The 18,599-nt window shown below is 55.7% G+C and overlaps 1 protein-coding gene across 4 annotated transcripts; it reads left to right on the top strand.

Annotated features, from left to right (window-relative positions):
* The first annotated feature begins 9 nt into the window (after window positions 1–9).
* On the top strand, window positions 10–15,636 carry ACVRL1 (activin A receptor like type 1). 4 transcript variants are annotated; one of them, XM_029954607.1, is made up of 10 exons: window positions 10–96; window positions 5,264–5,332; window positions 5,908–6,159; window positions 6,361–6,572; window positions 6,823–6,922; window positions 7,261–7,407; window positions 7,648–7,923; window positions 8,518–8,715; window positions 12,045–12,175; window positions 13,361–15,636. In XM_029954607.1, exons 2-10 carry the CDS (start codon window positions 5,269–5,271, stop codon window positions 13,493–13,495), a joined length of 1,515 nt encoding a protein of 504 aa, XP_029810467.1. In that variant the 5' UTR covers window positions 10–96; window positions 5,264–5,268; the 3' UTR covers window positions 13,496–15,636. The 4 variants fall into 4 exon arrangements, with proteins under 4 accessions (XP_029810467.1, XP_029810464.1, XP_029810465.1 ...); XM_029954604.1 differs by lacking the exon at window positions 13,361–15,636 and having other exon boundaries at window positions 12,045–12,428; XM_029954605.1 differs by lacking the exons at window positions 10–96; window positions 13,361–15,636 and adding an exon at window positions 126–190 and having other exon boundaries at window positions 12,045–12,428.
* Window positions 15,637–18,599: the final 2,963 nt, after the last annotated feature.

Here is an 18,599-nt window from a genome sequence, read left to right as displayed (position 1 = left end):
GCACGACCCGGGCCCGCCGTCCAGCGCTCGCCGTGCTACCGCGGCCGCCGCCAGAGGGGAGGCGCCCAGCCCGCTGCCCGCAGGGCGGGTCTAGAGGTGAGTCCAGGTCCGCGGGCGGCCCGACCCCAACCCCGAAGGGGCCCTTCTTGGGGCAAATCGCAGAAGACGCCGCACAGAGGTCGCCCGTAAGGTCAGTCCCAGCTCCTCGCCAGGGCCAGCTGCCTCTCGCCTTGCCCGCCCATCTGCCCAACGACCCTGCGGCGGGCTGGGCCAAACCTGAGCTGGGAATCAGAAAACTTCTGATTCCTGGGCCAGTCGCTGAACTTCTCTGTTCTCCTCTCCCTATCTGTAAAATGGGCAGGATTCCTGCTCTGCTTCACAGGGAAGGGGTCGCACGTCCCTCCAGGCAGCCACCTTGACCTGGGAGTGGGTGTCTAATTGCAACCGTGTGGAGCCTCCCCTTGAAGCCCACCTTTCCCAGGCCAGCCTTTGCAGTTCTTGCTTCAGGATAATTCCATCCTACAAACCTGCCTCCAACCCTGCAGGGTCAGATAATCCCCAAGCCGTGTCCTTCCCTGGGGATCCAGACCAAAGGGTTTCTCTACCTCCCTGTAGGCTGGTACCCCAGGTTTTCAGTCTGCCCTGGAGGCCAGTGCTGTTAAAGGCATCTCTGGGCTGGCCACACACCCACCCCTCTTTTTCTTGAAGGACAGGGACATAGTGGACTATAACACTCACCTTCTCCATTAGGGGCAGCTTCTGGCTGAGTCAGGGTCTGTCCTTCCATCCCTCACTGCCCCATTTGTCCTGGTCCTCTCATCTCATGGAGTGGTCAGAAATAATCATTTATTGAGTACTCTTAGATGTACACTGAGCTATATTTTGTTTCTCATGGAATCCTGGCCACGGTTTAGCAGAAGAGGTTTCTTATGCCCATCCTACTGAACACTGAAGAGGTTCAGACCTGAGTCACTTTGTCCAAAGCCCCGCGGATGGTGTAAATGGTGCTGTTGGGTTTTTGGTAACATTGGGAAAATACTCACTGTGTGCCACTTTAGTGCTCTGCTGAATGATTTTACTACATTCTCCCTCTGAAATGAACACCGTGGTTATTTTCATTTTGCTGTAGGGAAGCCGAAGCCTCAGAAAGTTTAAGCAACTTGCCCCACATTTCATTGTTCTAAGTGGTAGGGGCAGGATTTGAACTCAGGTCTGCACGATCATGACCCTGGTGCTATACTGTGCTGCCTGTACATTCTGTCTGAGACCTAAAATCAGGGCGTGATGCTACATCACACTGCTGGGAAGGGCCAGTGAAATGATGCAGATGAAAGTGTTTTGTGCGTGGTAAGCGGCAGCCTGGTAGGAGAAGCTCAGTCAGGCCGTCTGCTGTTTGGGTAAAAGATCTGTTAACTTGCAGAGAGAGGCTCTTCCAGGCCTGTAACCATTGCCCCTGTGCTGATGAGAGGCCGATTGAGAACCACCCTCTGAGCACACCCCTACTCTGGTTCTCTCACTTAAGACTAAGCCTACAGCAAGCAAGGATTTCCGTCTTCACATCTAAACAAACCCGCATCGGGCACCTGGTGGTAAACGACAGCAGCGTGCAATCTATTCCTGTCCACAAGCCCCACTTGCTCATTTTCTGCCTCTGAGGGGCTCCCTGAACACCAAACAGTTGGAGGAATAAAATGTCCAAGTGAGGATTTATCACCAGCAATTTAAGTCGATCAGGACACGTGTGGTGACGAAGAGCAAGAAACCTAACATCCCTGAACCTCAGTTTCCCCACTGGATTCCTGTGAGGGTTCAATTAGATTTACCATCAAAGTTGAGTCCTTAACAGTACTCAGAGAAGATTAATTCTTCTTATTAAAGATGTCACAGTGTTCACAGTTCATGTTGGAAATTAGCTTGGCATTTGTGATTTCTGGCCTGATGCTTCTGTCAGCAGGAGATCTGTCAGGAAGTTTTGCTTAGAAGTGAAGGGAGGGGCACCTGGGTGGCTTAGTTGGCTGCGTGTCAGACTTGGGCTTTGGTCATGATCTCATGGTTCATGAGTTCAAGCCCCACATGGTTCGTGTGTCAGAGTCCCGCTTTGGGCTCTATGCTGACAGCTCAGAGCCTGGCGCCTGCTTTGGATTCTGTGTCTCCCTCTCTCTCTGTCCCCTCCTCCCCCCACCTCAGCAATAAATACTAAAAAAAAAAAAAAAAAAAAAAAAAAAAAAAAAAAAGAAGAAGTGAAGGGTTCCTACAAGTCCCCAGGAGTCTGTGCTAGAGTCAGGTCTCCGAGCAATCATTCAGGGTCATTCTGAGTTAGGACTGGTTAGGACTCAGCACTCTCTGTACTTAGCTTTGTGCTAGGCCCAGTTAAAAGCTAGAGAGTCACAGGGTGGCTCATTCAATTGAGCGTCCAACTCTTGATTTCGGCTCAGGCTGTGATCCCAGGGTTGTGGAATTGAGCCCCACATCCCACTCCGTGCTGAGTGTGGAGCCTGCTTGAGATTCTCTCTCTCCCAATGCCCCTCTGCCCTGCTCGTGCTCTCTCTCTAAAATAAAAAAAGAGAAAAGAAAAGAAAGAAAGGAAAAAGCAGCATTAACAGCAACAACATAAAGCTAGAGAGTTACAATTTTACCCCACCACCTTCCCAGGAGAAGACCAGGGGCAGATTCTGCAAATGCTTCTTCCGTACCATTGCCACCCTCTCAGAGGCTTGAGAACAAAGCCCTCCCTCACCCCACCCTCCCTCTGCAGCGGCTCCAAGTCCCTGGCTTTGAGGTGTTGCCAGCCTGTCCCTTCTCTAGCTGTTAGGGGGGAGTGCCCTGGTGGGAGTGAGAGTCTCTGCCCTCCGCACCCCACTCCCACTCACCCAGTAGGGCCCTGCTCAGTGAAGTGAAAACAAGGTTTAGCACTGAGTAGGACACATTTCTCCAGGGGCGGGACCCACGCACAAGCGGATCAGAACTGGAGAACTTTTTAAAATGCAGGTTGCTTGCTGGTCCAGGACGGATGAATTAGAATGGGGGGTGGCGCATGACCAGAGAATGTGCATTTCTAACGAAGCACTTCCTGGTGCTTCTGATGTGGGGTAAAGTAGGTGAGAGGGTTCCCTGGGGTCCAGTCAGAGAAGTGGGAGCTTGGGTAGAGGAGATTTTATCCTGCTTGGTATCCACCCTTCCTTTCCTGCCCCATACCTTGTCCTTACCTGCTTTCTGGGCAGGCAAAGGCTTCTGCAGATGGCTTCCCACCCCTGCCCCAGTGGGCAAATTCAGCTTGTCTTGGAGGCCTTCTCCAGCCTCGAGCCCCGCTGCTGAGGGCTTGCCAGGGTCCTCACTGCCTGGCGGGAGGGGCAAGAGGCAGGAGGTCAGGCAGAGGCTGGGGACACAGCTGCAGCAGCCCAGGGCTTCGTTTCCTCCTCCAGCTCTGGGCCTCTGGGGCAGAGGAAGCCCAGGCAGGAAGGCCCGAGCTGCCACCAGCCAGAGAGGCCCATGAACACCCCCCCCCCCCGGCAAACCCCCCTCCCACAATCCCCAGCCATCCTGCCCTTGGAGACTCAGCACCATGGATCTTGATTTGGTACCACTAGACTGTGGGCCTTCCAGCCCGTGTGGCCACACATCCAGCCCCACCAGCCTCTGTGTTATGCCAGAAGATGCCCCCCGCCCAGTCCCTGCTTGTGGTAGCTGCTCCTAAGCACTGGATCCCCAGGCACATACCTGCACACCCTCCGCCCCTCAGAAAGTCCTCCTTGCTGCCTGACCTCAGTCCTTCTTGCTGCAGCATCCTTCCTTCTAGTTCTAAGCCTTTGAGAAACAAAGAAGGGGGTGACTTCTGGAGCACTCGCTGGTTTGGGACCTGAATTGGGGACTATCATAGATCAGAATTACTTCCTTTTTATAAAAAAAAATTTTTTTAACAGTTGTTTGTTTTTGACAGAAACAGAGTGTGAGTGGGGGAGGGGCAGAGAGAGACGGAGACATGGAATCTGAAGCAGGTCCAGGCTCTGGGCTGTCAGCACAGAGCCCGATGTGGGGCTTGAACTCACGGACCCACAAGATCATGACCTAAGCTGAAGTCAAGACGTTTAACCGACTGAGCCACCCAGGTGCCCAGATCAGAATTACTTCCTTAACCTTCTCTACCAAACTTCTGGAAAAGTTCAGCCTTAACTGGCCATGGAAGGTCAAACACTCAGTGTCTAAGTATGTTTCACTTCCCCTCCCACACCACTGGCCCTCCCCCCACCCTTTCCCAGGACAGCAGGGAGAGAGGAGGAAGGCGGCCAGGGAATGGCTCGGAGAGGACATCTTATGCTCTGGTGAGATTGTAGAGAGGTCTCTTCATACCTGGCCCGAGCCAGCGCTGTCCAAGTTTGCATGGTTGTTACCGCCCTGAGCTCTGAGACCCGGCTGCCACCTGGATTGGGAGACAGAGCCGGGAAAGCACTGGACTGGGAGTCTGGACACCTGGGTTGTACTCCTGCTGCTGCCCCTGAATCCTCTCTGACCTTGGACAAGTGTCCTGCCCTGTCTGAGGCCTAATCTCCATCTTCTCCAAAACAAGGAACTGGGTTTTGTGGTTCACAAGGCATCCCCCTAGAATTCTGTCACGGGGTGTCCCAGCCTCAGGCAGCGCCTCCAGACCCTGTAGCCACCCCACCCTGCCCTGAGAATACGCCCGAGCTCCCTCTCTGCCGTGCGTGACTCCTGCCTGTTCTATCCAGACCCCAATCTAAACAATCTTGATTCCTGTTCCCAGCTTGGCGGGACCCTGAATGGCAGGAAGTGAAGACAGGAGCCTGTTTATGTTTGAGGCAGCCAGGGCTAGGGGGATGGGGGCACTGGGAAAGGGGTGGCCAGGGAGGGGGTGGGGGAGGGGCAGAGGACAGGAGTCGGCCGGGGGGGGGGGGGGGGGGGGGCTGCTAAAAAGACTCTCCTTCTACCCTGGCCCCGTGCCCTCGGTGCCCTCCCATCTGAGCTCAAGAGCAAGGGTAAATAGCTTGGGAGTCCCCCAGGTTCTCGGTCACTTAAATATGGCTCCCCACCCTTTACCCCTAACAGGATGGTTTCCATGGGGAAGTGAACCAGGACTTCCCCTGCAGGCTCCGCCCCAAAGCCAGACACAGGGAGTAAGGAGGAGGCCTCCCTGCCCCCCCAAAACTCCCAGTGATTTCCTCTAGGTGGGAGGGACCCACAGTCCCTGGCTGAAAACACCTCGGGGATCACATTTCATAGATCTTACTGCACTCCCTCTCTTCTCCAGGGACCATGACCTTGGACCCCCTCAGGAGAGGCTTTCTGATGCTACTGATGGCCTTGGGCCTGACCAAGGGTAAGTACTAGGGAAGCAGGTAGGGGACAGGGGCCTGGATAGAGAAAGGTCTGGCTAGGTTCAGCTGTGGCTGGGGCTGAATTTGAGGAACTGGGGAGGGAGGGGGGGGTTGGGGGGGTGCGGCTCTTAGGAGCTTGGCTGGAGAATGGGAGGCAGGCTCAGTTAGGCTTAATGCCCAGTTACCCCAGCCCTTCTTTGCTGTCCTCCTGATTCAAACCCACAGGCTCGTGCTCTGCCAGCCTCCAGGGTGGGAACCTCTATCTGGGAGTGCAGTAGGTGGGGACATTGGCAGGGAGGGCTTAGGGGAACCCTCAGGTTTGGGGCTGGGGGTCAGCGCTGGGCCTAGAACTGGGAGGGAAGGTCTTAGGATCAGGGAGGGGACAGAAGCCTGGTTCTCGTGGTGGCAGGGGGATAAGGTCTGGAGAGAAGAATGATCTAAGGATGGGACTAAAGGACCAAGGTCTCAGAGGGTATGTCTGAGAGGTCAGAAGGGACGGGCAGTGGGACAGGCCTGGCTGTTAGGCTCTGCCTAGGAGTTGGGCCCAGAGTTGCTGAGCTTCTAGTGTGTCTCGCAGGCAACCCTGTGAAGCCCTCCCGGGCCCCGCTGGTGACCTGCACATGTGAGAGCCCAAACTGCAGGGGGCCCACCTGCCAGGGGGCCTGGTGCATAGTCGTGCTGGTGCGGGAGGAGGGCAGACAGCCGCAGGAGCACCGGGGTTGTGGGAGCCTGCATGAGGAGCTGTGCAGGGGGCGCCCCACCGAGTTCGTCAACCACTACTGCTGCTACAGCTCCCTGTGCAACCACAACGTGTCTCTGGCGCTGGAGGGTATGTGCGGCTGCCCCAGCCTCCCCTCCCTGTCTTCTTTGACCCCATCCTCCCTGCCCTGCTTCTGTCTCCTGCGCTGGCCAGAAGGGCAGGGGGAGGAAGGACCCTGGCATCTGCCTCGCAGAGTGGCTTGGGCGGGGGAGCGGTGACGATCCAGCCTGCTGGAAGCTGGGCCTCAGTTTCCTCTCCCACTTCCACCAGCTACCCAGACTCCTTCAGAACAGCCGAAAGTAGACAACCAGCTGCCTCTGATCCTGGGCCCTGTGCTGGCCCTGTTGGCCTTGGTGGCCCTGGCTATCCTGGGCCTGTGGCATGTCCGGCGGAGGCAGGAGAAGCAGAGGACTCTGCACAACGATCTGGGGGAGTCCAGCCTCATCCTGAAAACATCGGAGCAGGGGGACAGCATGCTGGGGGTACAGGCTTGTGGGGGGCACCTGGGACCCAGTGGTGGGGGGTGGGTAGACAGGAGCCAGAGAGAGAGGGTGCAGAATGACAGCTGAGAAAGACTCAGTCACAGACACTCAGAGTTCTGAGTGGGGGTAGGGGGTGCAGAGGGGCGAGGGAGGAGCATGTAGGGACACAGCAGTGGGACTCGGCTTGAAGAGAGAGAAATGGGCAGGGCCAGGTGAGGGCCGCCTCTCAGAGGCCTCTCTGTACCCCCAGGATCTCCTTGACAGTGACTGCACCACAGGCAGTGGCTCAGGACTGCCCTTCCTGGTGCAGAGGACAGTGGCACGGCAGGTGGCCCTGGTGGAATGTGTAGGTGAGCAGTGGATGAGCACGGGCGATGGGACCAAGGGCTCCCGTGAGCATGCAGGAGGGAGCCAGCTCTTGGCCTGTGAGTCACAAGCAGGACCGGGCCTGGGTCCCAATGGGAATTCTGCTGGGCCAGGAGTGGCTTGGAGATGGGTCAGGGATGGATCCTTCTGTAAGTGCTGGGGAGAACAAGGCAAAAGCGGGTGGCCCCAGATTGAGTTCAACGTACACCACCGTTGGGAGTCAGTACAGCATCAAGAGGGGCCTCTCCTGGGGATTCCCATGCCCAGGGGCTACGTGTGCCCAGTATGTGACCCTCTCCCACCCCTCTGGCCATTGAATTAGGAAAGGGCCGCTACGGCGAGGTGTGGCGTGGCCTGTGGCATGGTGAGAGCGTGGCCATCAAGATCTTCTCTTCAAGGGATGAACAGTCTTGGTTCCGGGAGACGGAGATCTACAATACGGTGCTGCTCAGACACGACAACATTCTAGGCAAGTGGGGAATGTTAAGCCAGGCCCCCGTTCTCAGCCCCCCACACTCCAGGCTGGAGTCCCCAGGCCTTGGGACGATGGACCTAGTCCTGAAAGACTCCCGTCAGCCCTCGGCCTCAACCGCTGACTCTGGCTTCCTCTCTGACCTCCATCCCAGCCCCAGCTTTGCCCTGGCCCAAGCAATTTGGCCTTCCTTCTCCCTAGCCCCTTGGCTGAGCCATGTGATTCTCTGCCCCACAGGCTTTATTGCCTCGGACATGACTTCCCGCAACTCGAGCACGCAGCTGTGGCTCATCACACACTACCATGAGCATGGGTCGCTCTACGACTTTCTGCAGAGGCAGACACTGGAGCCCCAGCTGGCCCTGAGGCTGGCTGTATCGGCCGCCTGCGGCCTGGCACACTTGCACGTGGAGATCTTTGGCACGCAGGGCAAACCGGCCATCGCCCACCGAGACCTCAAAAGCCGCAACGTGTTGGTCAAGAGCAACCTCCAGTGCTGCATTGCCGACCTGGGTGAGCCACCCGGGTAGGGCCCTTCGCAAGGCACGGGGTCCAAGCACTCTTCCCCTCGCTAGGTTCTTTGCCCTTGGCTGTTCCCAAAAGAGCGGTGGCGACGACTCAACTACTGATGGGCGCTTTAATCCCTCCAGGCATGTGTGTTGTCTCATTTCACCTCCGCAAGAGCCCCACAGCTGCCTTGATGCTTTGCAAGCCCAGACTCCTTCCAGCATATGGTCCTGGCTCCAGGAGTTGGGAGAAAGGGGCAGGCCTCCAGGAACCTGGGTTCTCATCCCGGTTTCACTGACTGCATGGCTCCCCTCATCGGGCTTTGGGGTTCTGCTCTGTGAAATGGATATAATCACACCTGCCTTGCCTACTCCCGTCTCTCTGGGCCCTCGAGCACCTAGGAGTGCTACACAAACAGAGTGTAACTGGGACAGATGGCTCTCCCCGTGGCTGCCATCTCCCAGCCCACAGCAGAGCTGGTCTCCATTCGCCTGCTGCTCTGTGTCCCACCATCTCTCCCCATCCCCACCCTGCCCCCCAGCCTCTGGGGCCACTCTGGGCTCGGGCAAGCGGCAGGAGTGACAAGCCTGGTACCCACAGGCCTGGCTGTGATGCACTCCCAGGGTAGTGATTACCTGGACATCGGAAACAACCCACGAGTGGGCACCAAGCGGTACATGGCCCCGGAGGTGCTGGAAGAGCAGATCCGCACCGACTGCTTCGAGTCCTACAAGTGGACAGACATCTGGGCGTTCGGCCTGGTGCTGTGGGAGATCGCCCGTCGGACCATTGTCAATGGTGAGGGCCCCCCCTGCACATTGTGGAGAAAGAGGGGTGGGGCAGATGGTTAGGTCGACAGACAGGCAGAAGACCAGGGTTCCTGCCATGGCTGGTGCCCATGGCCTGAGGGCCCAACTGATTGACCTTTTTAAAAAAATTTTTTTTACATTTCTTTCTTTTTTTTTTTGAGAGATAGAGACAGAGCACAGGTGGGGAAGGGGCAGAGAGAGAGGGAGACACAAAATCCGAAGCAGTCTCCAGCCTCTGAGCTGTCAGCACAGAGCCCTACGTAGGGCTCAAACTGGCAAACAGGGAGATCATGACCTGAGCCAAAGTTGGGCGCTTAACCTACTGAGCCACCCAGGTGCCCTCTGAGTGACCTTTTAAGGTATGACTCTACAAATCTTGATTCTGGCTGTGAAATCTTGGATAAGTGATAACAACAGAAATATCAATGGCAGCTAACTTTTATTGAGCTTCAATATGTACCAGGTGCCCTGCTATATGCACGGATTATCTTATTTAATTGTGTGTTGGCAGGAGGTGGGATCACTTAGCTTCTAAGAGCATGGGCTGGGAATCAGACTGCCTAAGTTCAGTTCCTGGTTATGACCATGGGCAGGTTACGTAACCTCTCTGTGCCTCAATTTTATTCGAAAATGAGAATAAAAATAGTTTCTAGTTACTGGCGCCTGGGTGCCCCAGTCGGTTCAATGACCGACTTTTGATTTTGGCTCAGTTCATCATCTCACGGTTCAAGAGTTCAAGCCCCGAGTTGGGCTCTGTGCTTTTCAGCTTGGGATTTTCTTTCTGCCCATCCCCTGCTCACATGCTCTCTCTCTCAAGATAAATAAATAAACATTAAAAATTGTTTTTAATAGTTTCTAGTTGATATAATCCTAGGACAGTATCGGGAGGTATTCTGGGGCTCAGTAAATATGAGTGGCAGTTTATTGTAATAACGAATACCTGACACAGGATCATCCCCATTTCACAGATGAGGAGACTGAGGTGCAGAATCTGAGCTGCCTAGAGGTAGCACCGGGTTCTGAAACCAGGCAATGTAACTCTGGGGCCAGAGGTTTTTATTACTGTGCTACTTAATCTCTTTGGCCCTTGATTTTTTCACTACAAAAAGGCAGGGTGTAATAGTGTCTCCACTGCCTGCTTACCGCTGCCTCTATTACTATGGGAGGGGCTGCCTCATTATTATTTGGGAGGGGCTAGGAACAGGTGGAGGGACCTCAGCCTGGCTGGGGCAGCCCTGTGGCTGGTGCCCTTCCAGCCCTGGGGTGGATGGATACTGGGCGGTGGTCTGGACCAGGTGGGGAGAACTGTCAGTCTTTTTGGAGGCTGTCTATGGGGAAGGTTGGAGGGGACCAACCTTAGGATATGACTGGAGCTCTGTTCCTTGGGGATGGGGACATTCTCACTTCTGGAGCATCTGCTGGGAGCCAGCCCCATGCCAGGCTTCTTTTACCCTCAGCAGCGACTGGTAGAGGCCAGAGTGTAGCCAGCCCCTCTGGGAGACTCTGGAGGGGCTCACATTCCTGCCCCTTCAGGTGTGCACTCCCAGAGTAGGCTCTGATGACTGGGGTTGGGGAAGGGGGCACCTGGAAGGAGCCGAGGCCCCCTGGACTAGGCTGCAGGCAGGCAGAGAAGGCTAGCCCAGCCAGGGCTGCAAGGGAGGCTGGCCGCAGGCCCCATCAGCCCCACACAGATTCGTGGCGCATTATAAACACTGTAATCTGGTGTCAGCCCCGGCACTGATTAAAGGCCCATTAGACACGCTCAGGCCTCTGTGCAGCACTGATTAGGGCCCGAGCGGCGCAGGGGCTGGCCTGGAAACCCGCCATGGGGAGAGCAGCTGGCTCGGGCTCTCCTGAGGTTGCGGCTGTGTGGCCAGGGCCCCCAGCCTCAGGCTGGGAAGCAGTGGGAGGCGGGTCCTGGAGCGCCTTGTCCGGGTCTGGTCTCTTCTGCCTGTGCTGTCCGCGGCTCCACAGGCATCACTTTCAGAAGGCTCCTCCGAAGGGACACCGAAGGGGTGGTACTGCCTGCTAAGGGGTCAGCGAGGCCTGTGCCTTTGCAGAGAGTAGGTGGGTGTTATTTGGAGCTGGGTGAAGATCCCTTTCTCCTTGTGCCCTGCAGCAGACCAGCTCCTCTCTCTTAAGTGGAGCTCGGAGATCAAGAGCGTGGGCTTTGGTTAGATTTCCTGGGCTTAAATCTTAACTCTGTCACTCACTACCTGGGTGACCTTAGACAAGTGTCTTAACCACTCTGGCCTTAATTACACTGTTCATAAAGTGGAGCTAAAAGCAGGACTTCACTCATAGGGTTGATGTGTGGATCTAATGCAATGCAGTTAGGACAGTGCCTGGCACAGGGAATGTGCCCTGGGAATGTTTTTATCGGGCATCTGTGATGGTTGGGGCTTGGGAGCAGTGCCCAGACCCTGGGAAGGAGGCAGCCATGGAAAGACTGAAACAAGGTCTGCCCTAGCAATCTGATGAGAGACGAGTTTAAGTCTTTTTCTTTTTTTTATATGTTTTTATATTATTTATTTATTTATTTTGAGAGAGAGGGTGAGCATGAGTGGGGGTAGGGCAGAAAGAGACGGATAAAGAGAGAATCTCAAGCAGGCTCCACACCGTCCGCATGAAGCCTGATATGGGGCTCAAACTCACAACCCATGAGATCATGACCTGAGCCGAAGTCAGACACTTCACTGACTGAGCCACCCAGGTGAGCACCCCAAGGTGCATTTAAGTCTTGACTCTGCCCTTACTAGCTGTGTAACCTGGGGCTCAACATTTGCGAGTGTCAGTTTCTTCATCTGTAAAACAGGGGTGCTAGGGGCGCCTGGGTGGCTCAGTCAGTTAAGCATCCGGCTTCGGCTCAGGTCATGATCTCCTGGTTGGTGGGTTCAAGCCCCGCGTCGGGTTCTGTGCTGGCAGCTCAGATCCTGGAGCCTGCTTTGGATTCTGTGTCTCCCTCTCTCTCCCTCTCTCTGGTCATGCTCTTTCAATAAACATTAAAAAATTTTTTAAAAACAACCAGGGTTAACCATGATACCCATCTCATCAGATTATTGTGAAGACTAACAAGATGAAGTATTTAAGTGTTTATAGCACAATGCCTGGCACAACGCATGTGCAAAATCCAACAGCAGGAATGATTTTTATTGATGCTCATATTAATTATGTCATAGTGTCCCTCTCAGGGGTAGCAGTGGGTCCAACAACGGGTTTTCTGGACTGTGGGACAGAAGGTGGGCAAGGCTCTCCTCCGGGTGGTATGGGGCCGTCTTGGGGTGCCAAATGACTATCCCATCCCCCCTCCATCTTCAGGCATTGTGGAGGACTACAGGCCACCCTTCTATGACGTGGTGCCCAATGATCCCAGCTTTGAGGACATGAAGAAGGTGGTGTGTGTTGATCAGCAGACCCCCACCATCCCCAACCGGCTGGCTGCAGACCCGGTGAGGCCCTCTGGGGGCTGGGCTAGCACGGGGTGGTGGCTCACAGCTAGGGTTTCTGGCCCCAGGAACCTGTGTTTGAGCTCTCTGCTTCACCTGGATAGATTCTGGAGGGCAGATTCCATGTCCATCCCGGGGTTCCCTCTCCCCCATCCCTGGCCCGTGGACTCCTGACGTCTTGGTGACTCTTGGATTTTCAGAACCCTCCATCTTGCCTGAAGAGGCAGAGTCTATCTGCCACATTTCTTGCTATGAAGTTTTTGTTGTTGCTGTTTGTTTTCACTTTTTCTCAAAACACTCCACACACATATATAAGATGCACACACAGGCATGCACATGCTTCTACATAAACATATCCTCAGATGCATATGCATGCACATATATGCCAGACTGTTGGCCCTGTGAAGACAAGGAACGTGCCTCCTTCGCTGCCCTATATCCTGGTTATCTATCACAGTGCCTGGCTCAGAATGCTCAACAAATGTTTATTGAAGGAATGAGTACGTGCATCCACGTATATGTACACAGACACACATGTTACTGCACAACATGCGTATCCATAAAAAGCCACACATGCGCAGTGCTGTGCACATGCGCACACACCCCCAGGCAGGAACCAGTTTGAGTTCGGGGGCAGCGGGGATGCTGGTTCGCTCTCAGACCACTGAGCTTCCTAGGATGGGTTCCTCCTGGACACCCCAGCGCCGGGGGAGGTGCCGGGAGATCCCACCCTCCACACGAGTCCGGCCGCAGGGGGCGTGTGGAGGCTCGGAGACTTGCACATCACACCTTCCTCTGATCTTGTCAAAGGTGGGGGGGCGTCGGGGTCAGGAGTTCCACAGACACTCCTCACCACCCAAGGGGGCCTGAGTGCCCTACAGGGCTGAGTTGCATCTCTCTTTCTATGCTGCCTGCCAACTTCCACCCCTCATCACTTCACTGTCTTCCTCTTCCATCTTTCGTCTTTCTTTTCTAGTCCTGCTCTCCATTCCCTTTCCTATCACTCTGTCTTTCCTCTGCCCTTTCTCAATGCTCTCATCTCCCCCATCCGGTCTGTTCTGTACCGCTTCTGTCCCCCCATTCGGCCGCTGCTTCCTCCTCACCGCCTCCTTTCCCTCTTCCCTGACCTGGTGTCTCTGATTCCTCCCCTCTGCCTCTCCCTGCTCCGCACCTCCCCCCCCCCCACAGGTCCTCTCAGGCCTGGCTCAGATGATGCGGGAATGCTGGTACCCCAACCCTTCAGCCCGCCTCACAGCCCTGCGGATCAAGAAGACACTACAGAAACTCAGCAACAGTCTCGAGAAACCCAAAGTGATTCACTAGCTACTGGCCTGAAGCTTGACTCGTCCACTGTGCCTGCAGAGCGTGTGGGGTGGGTGCCAGAGGCTGCCCTACCTGGGTAGGGGTGGTGTGAGTACGCGTGCTGGGGAGGAGGGTGCCCCTCTATGGGCCGCTGTGCCCGCCAGCCAGCTCATCCAGCCAAAAATACAGCTGGGCTGAAACCTGATTCCCCGCCGTCTGGGCCGCTCAGAGCAGCAGGCTCCCTGACGCCTGGCTCCCTCCCCACCCTCAGGTCCTGGGGACGCAGCCCCTACCACCCCTAGGACGGGATGCAAAAGAGGCCCCAGAGCCAGGGCGCCCAGGCCAGGGAATCCCAGCCCCAGGCCCAGAGCCGAGGCCTGCACCTTACCCCTGCCCTCACTTAACCCCCACCAGACCTGCCTGGGTGACACAGGGCCTTGTCCAGCCTGCAGTAGACATCCCTTCCTGCCAGGCCTCAGCCTCTGGCACAAGCCCGACACCCAGGGCCCCTCATTTTCTCTGTGTGGGTTTCTCCGTCAGCTCCATGAGGCCTGGGGCCTTTGTCTCTGGGACAAGACCCCACCAGCTGAGTGCCAGCCACCAACCATCTAGGGGGAGCTGGGCCCCTCCCCCACCTTGCTCCTAGCTGACTTATTAGGGCCTTACACCCAGGAGTCCTACTGCAGGTGTGGCAGGGTCAGAGGACAGAGGAGAGGTACCAGGTCAGATGGGGGAGGCCCAGGGCTTTCAGAATAACCGAAAGCTTGGCTTTGAGAAGCCAAGCACAGCTGGGAGTCAGGAGACCCATGTTCTGGTCCTAGGTAATCGTTCTACATGACACGAATGAGGCCTTCACTATCCCACAGTCCTGAAGACCTCTGAGGTTCTTTGAAATTTCAGCCTGTGGCAGAGCTCAGTTCCCTTCTGCTCTTTTTGCCCCAGCCCCTGGCAATTTGCCTCCAGATGGGGACTTGAAAAAACTTTATCAGCTTCCAGGAGTGCCTGCAAGGCCTCCTAGACCAATTGTACAAGCTCCAGTTCCTGCCTTAACTCAAGCCAGCAGCCCTCCTTGGGCTCAGACAACCCCCGGGCCTTGGGGCAGGCAAGCCAGGCTCCCACCCCACTCTGTGGCTTAGCCTCTGTTCAGGACTGAGAAGGGCTGAAGGCAGGCTTCCTGTAGGGCCTCCAAGGCTCAGAAGAAATTTGGCTCCAGCCAGCAAGCCTCCAGCACCCAGGTTCCTGCTCTCCACTGGCCCCTGGCCCAGGCCCACACTCTTGGCCAGACCCCAGAGAGTGTGTCTAGGAAGAACCTGGTGGCTGTGGAGAAACACACTCGGCATCTGGCAACCTCAAGGGTGTATGTTCATGCAATGAAGAGATGACCCCAAAGCCTGGGTGGGTGGATGGGTTGGGGGGCGGTGGATGGGAGGTAGAGCCTGAGGTTTGGGGGCTGGGGGGCTCACGCTAGGGACAAGGACGGTCCCAAGTTCGGAAGACCTGGCGTTTCAGCCCTTGGGGCAGGGTGCAGAAGGACCCACCGTTCTCCACAGGAGGTGACAGAAACACAGACTCCTCCCCTCTCGCTGCAAATGACCCAGTGCTCCCACCCCACCCCACCGCAGGGCGGCTTGGCTTGCATGCGCCCTGGCATTTTCCCAGGCCTGGCTCCCCGAGAGTTGTGCAAGGCCTGAGGGAGAACCAGGAAGTGAAACTGGGTGAAAACAGAAAGTGAGAGGGACCTGTTAGGTTCCCAAATGATCACAGGGCAGTTTGCTTCCTGGCAGCTTCGTGTCTTCTGGTCACTGGACCCACTCAGCCCAGGAGTCAGTCCTTCCCATGACAGATTTTATCTCTGCTGGATTTGGGGGAAAAGAGGCTCCTCCTAGTAGACTCCAAAGCCAGAAACCAAAGGCAGCTCTCCAGAGGCTGGAAAATGCCTGAGAGGCGGAAGGTGGACTGACAGGGGCCGCTAGGAGAATGGCCAGTGGCCCTGGATGGAAGGAAGTTTTGGTGAGAGCAGAGCGCCAGGTGCTTCTTTCTGAGTGCAGGAAGGTGTGCCAGGGTCCGAACTACAGCCTCTTCCTTGGAGATACTGCTTGTGGGAGCACTCAGCTCGTGCTTAGCACATAGTAGGTCCTTAATAAATCATGCTCCAATCTCGAGCTCCTGCTGAGTCTTGCTAAGCTGGTGCCTCTGCAGTGGCTCATCGCGGAGGGGGCCAGAAGGGACAGGGAAGGAGCGGGTTCCTGATTATCACGCTGGTCTTTGCCCTTCATGGACAAGTCACGGTTTGCGCAGGGACACCCCACTCGCCCCATTCCCCTGCTGCAGCCCAAATCTCAATTCGGCCACTCAACAGAGAGATCAAGGCTCCCGCCACACCGCCCTCTGCTGGCCAAAAACTGCCTGGCGGCCACCGCCCGCTCTGCCCCGCCTCTGCGCAGGGACCCAGGGGCCCTTCCCCCGTATGGACGGCCTCAGGTGTATCTGGCCCTCACTTTCGTGAGCTGCCCCCCTCTCTCCCCCTGACCCCCGTCTCTATCTCCAGTGACTTTCCCCCTAAAACCTAGGAAGGAGCTTTACTGTGTCTTCACTCTGAGAACCCGGTCTTAGACCTGTCAGCCTCAATTTTCTCAGTTCTCAATTCCCTCCCCAAATGGGGCCACCACCTTCTCTGGAGTCAGCCCTCATCCCTGGAATGGTAAAGGAGTTCACCATCCTCGGGGACCCATCTTGGAGTCCTGGGCTTAGAAAACATCTCTCTCTGCCCCCAACCCCGGGACATTGTGGGCAAAGATGTGCCATGTGGGAGAAAGGTACTGAAAGAAGCGGAGAAGGGACTCGTCCATCTGACTTCCCACCCAGAAAATCTGTGCCTTTGTATCAGAGGCCCTGTTAGGGAAACAAAGAAAGGTACCCTAAGTCTATTGCAGAAGACCCACCCCATGCCCTGCGGTCCCCAAGTCGGCCTCATGCCCAGAGCCTGCTACAGCCTCCAGGTGCCTGTGTCCATGGAGCTCCCCACACCAGGAGGTCTTGCAGGCACTCCTGGAGGCTGATAAAGTGCCCTCCTCCCCAGAGGACCTCTTAGACCAGCTTCGTGGAAATTGGAGCGTTCCTGGCATCCTGCAAAGGCAGGCTTTCCCCTCCCTGTGTGCCCGTCCGCCCCGGTCCTTCCATCCCACCCTGATGTCCACACTATGGTTGGATATGGTTGGATATGGTTGGGATGGGACAAAGGAGAATTGGCTCATTGCCCTCCAGAGGTAGACAAGTCCTTGGGAGGTCACCATGCCCTTGGGAGGTCCCATGTAGAGCCTAGGGAACCTGCCTGCCTGTGGAAGAAAAATGCCCATTGACTTCTTTGCAGTTTTGTCCTTCTTTCCTGGGGGGACCCCAAACTCTAATTTCCTTACCTGTGTGAAGAGGGAGAGGACCGTCGTGTAATAAGGACCCTTCCTAAGGGTTATGAGTGTCTGTAACATGCCCAAGTAGGGGTGAAGGTGGTCTCCAGAGCATGGGCTTCAAAGCTGAGGGCCACCCTTCCTTGTTAAGGCCTCGAGGTTCCCAAGCTTTCAAGGACAATTCTCAGTTCCTCCCAGTCACCAATCTCCCTCAGGCCACACCCCACATCGCCTTCAAGGAAGGTGCTCTGCTTTCTCCAACTCCTCACCTGCATCAAGATTAATAGACCAAGACACGTAAATCCTCATGCGTAAAAGACCCAGTCATGCAGCTGGAGCGGAGAGGTGCACGTCCTGAGTCCAGTCTCCCAGGGTGGGGACTGAGGCGAACTGCCGCCCTCACTCTAGGTGGGCGACTCTTGGAAGGAGCTGCTAACAACACCAGGGCCACAGTCAGTTTGCTAGAAATAGAGACAGAGGGCTTCTTGACTTTGCATATAATTTGCATAATGTCATAGACACACAGTCTATTTTCAGGCAGATCTCAGGTTAAAGTGTTGTCATTGCTGCCCTGCGGGGTGTCACGTCTGGATGAGTCTCTTCTCTGTTCTTTCTCACCCACCCACTCTTACTGACCTAGATCCCAACTGCAGGAGCAAGTGGTGAGGTGAGGGGGAAGAGTGGGGCTGTCCTGGGAGACACGGGGACGGGGCAAGAGGCACACTGGAATTTCCCAAAGCAGAGAGGGGCCGCTCTAGAGTGACTGATAGGCAAGAGGGCAAGGAATGGGAAGCAAGGTGGCCCACGCTCTGTTCTACAGAAACCTTTCCAGGCTCTCCTCACCAGGGGAACAGCCAGTTCTCATACTCTTGATTCAGGCTTCTGCCAGTCTGAAGAAAGACGTCTGGATAAACCTGTTCCTCTGAGCCACCCATAAAGCCTTGCTTGGCCCAGATATCCCTCTTGGGCGTTTATTTTCAGCACCAAGATTTGATCTTTGCGTCTTGTGAAACCTGACCCTCAGTCTGCCCCATCTCCTGGGAGCCCCAGCTGGGAAACCAGTAGCCTGGTGTGATGATCAGTGTTTTTAAAGCCCCTGGCACCTAGCAGGAGGTCAATCAGTGCTGGAGCCCCTCCCCTCCCTTCATCTAGAAGTCTGTGCCACGTACCTAATTCTCCCAGCCCTGGATGCCCAGCACAGGCTCCATCCTCCGAGGGCTGACGGCTAACACAGTAGAAGGGCCAATTGGGGTGATTGTTATGAAGTCATCTGTGACCTTGGTAGGTCATTTGGCCTCTCCTCAGCTAGAAAGGAGGGGATTTGGTAGGTTTTAGGGACAAGGGCATTTCTTATTTCATAGCTTGAGCTGTTTGCTGACTTGTCCGTGGCCACAGAGGGCTAGAGGTGGAGCCCCACCCTCCTGAAGATCTTTGGCCTCAGGGTGTGTCTGGTGTGCTGTCTTACTGTATAGACTAAAGAATTCACCAGATGCCAAGGCCAAGAGCCCTTACTGGGTCCTGGCAATCATGAGGCCATTCGGTCAGGCTGGACAGCAGCAATGTGTTACCCAGAATTCCCAATCCCTGGCGTTCAGTCCCCCTGGACCTGCCCTGTCCCCTTAGGCAGGCGTTTCCTGTTGATAAGAAGCTCAGTCACAAACACTGATAAAGAGATGAAAAAAGGAAATTGACGGGCTTGGGTATAATGGGCATTTCGTCTG

Source organism: Suricata suricatta, chromosome 10 (genome assembly GCF_006229205.1).
Source record: "Suricata suricatta isolate VVHF042 chromosome 10, meerkat_22Aug2017_6uvM2_HiC, whole genome shotgun sequence".
Taxonomy (NCBI): Eukaryota; Metazoa; Chordata; class Mammalia; order Carnivora; family Herpestidae; genus Suricata; species Suricata suricatta.
The sequence above is the reverse complement of the archived record's forward strand: the minus strand, read 5'-3'. Positions and strand labels throughout refer to the sequence as shown.

What these genes read in the sequence shown, in the direction of transcription:
- ACVRL1 (XM_029954604.1), top strand. Translation starts at nt 5,269, where the DNA reads ATGACCTTGGACCCCCTCAGGAGAGGCTTTCTGATGCTACTGATGGCC. An exon ending in CGTGTCTCTGGCGCTGGAGG is followed by an intron (nt 6,160 to 6,360) that starts GTATGTGCGGCT and finishes CACTTCCACCAG; the next exon opens with CTACCCAGACTCCTTCAGAA. An exon ending in AGGGGGACAGCATGCTGGGG is followed by an intron (nt 6,573 to 6,822) that starts GTACAGGCTTGT and finishes CTGTACCCCCAG; the next exon opens with GATCTCCTTGACAGTGACTG.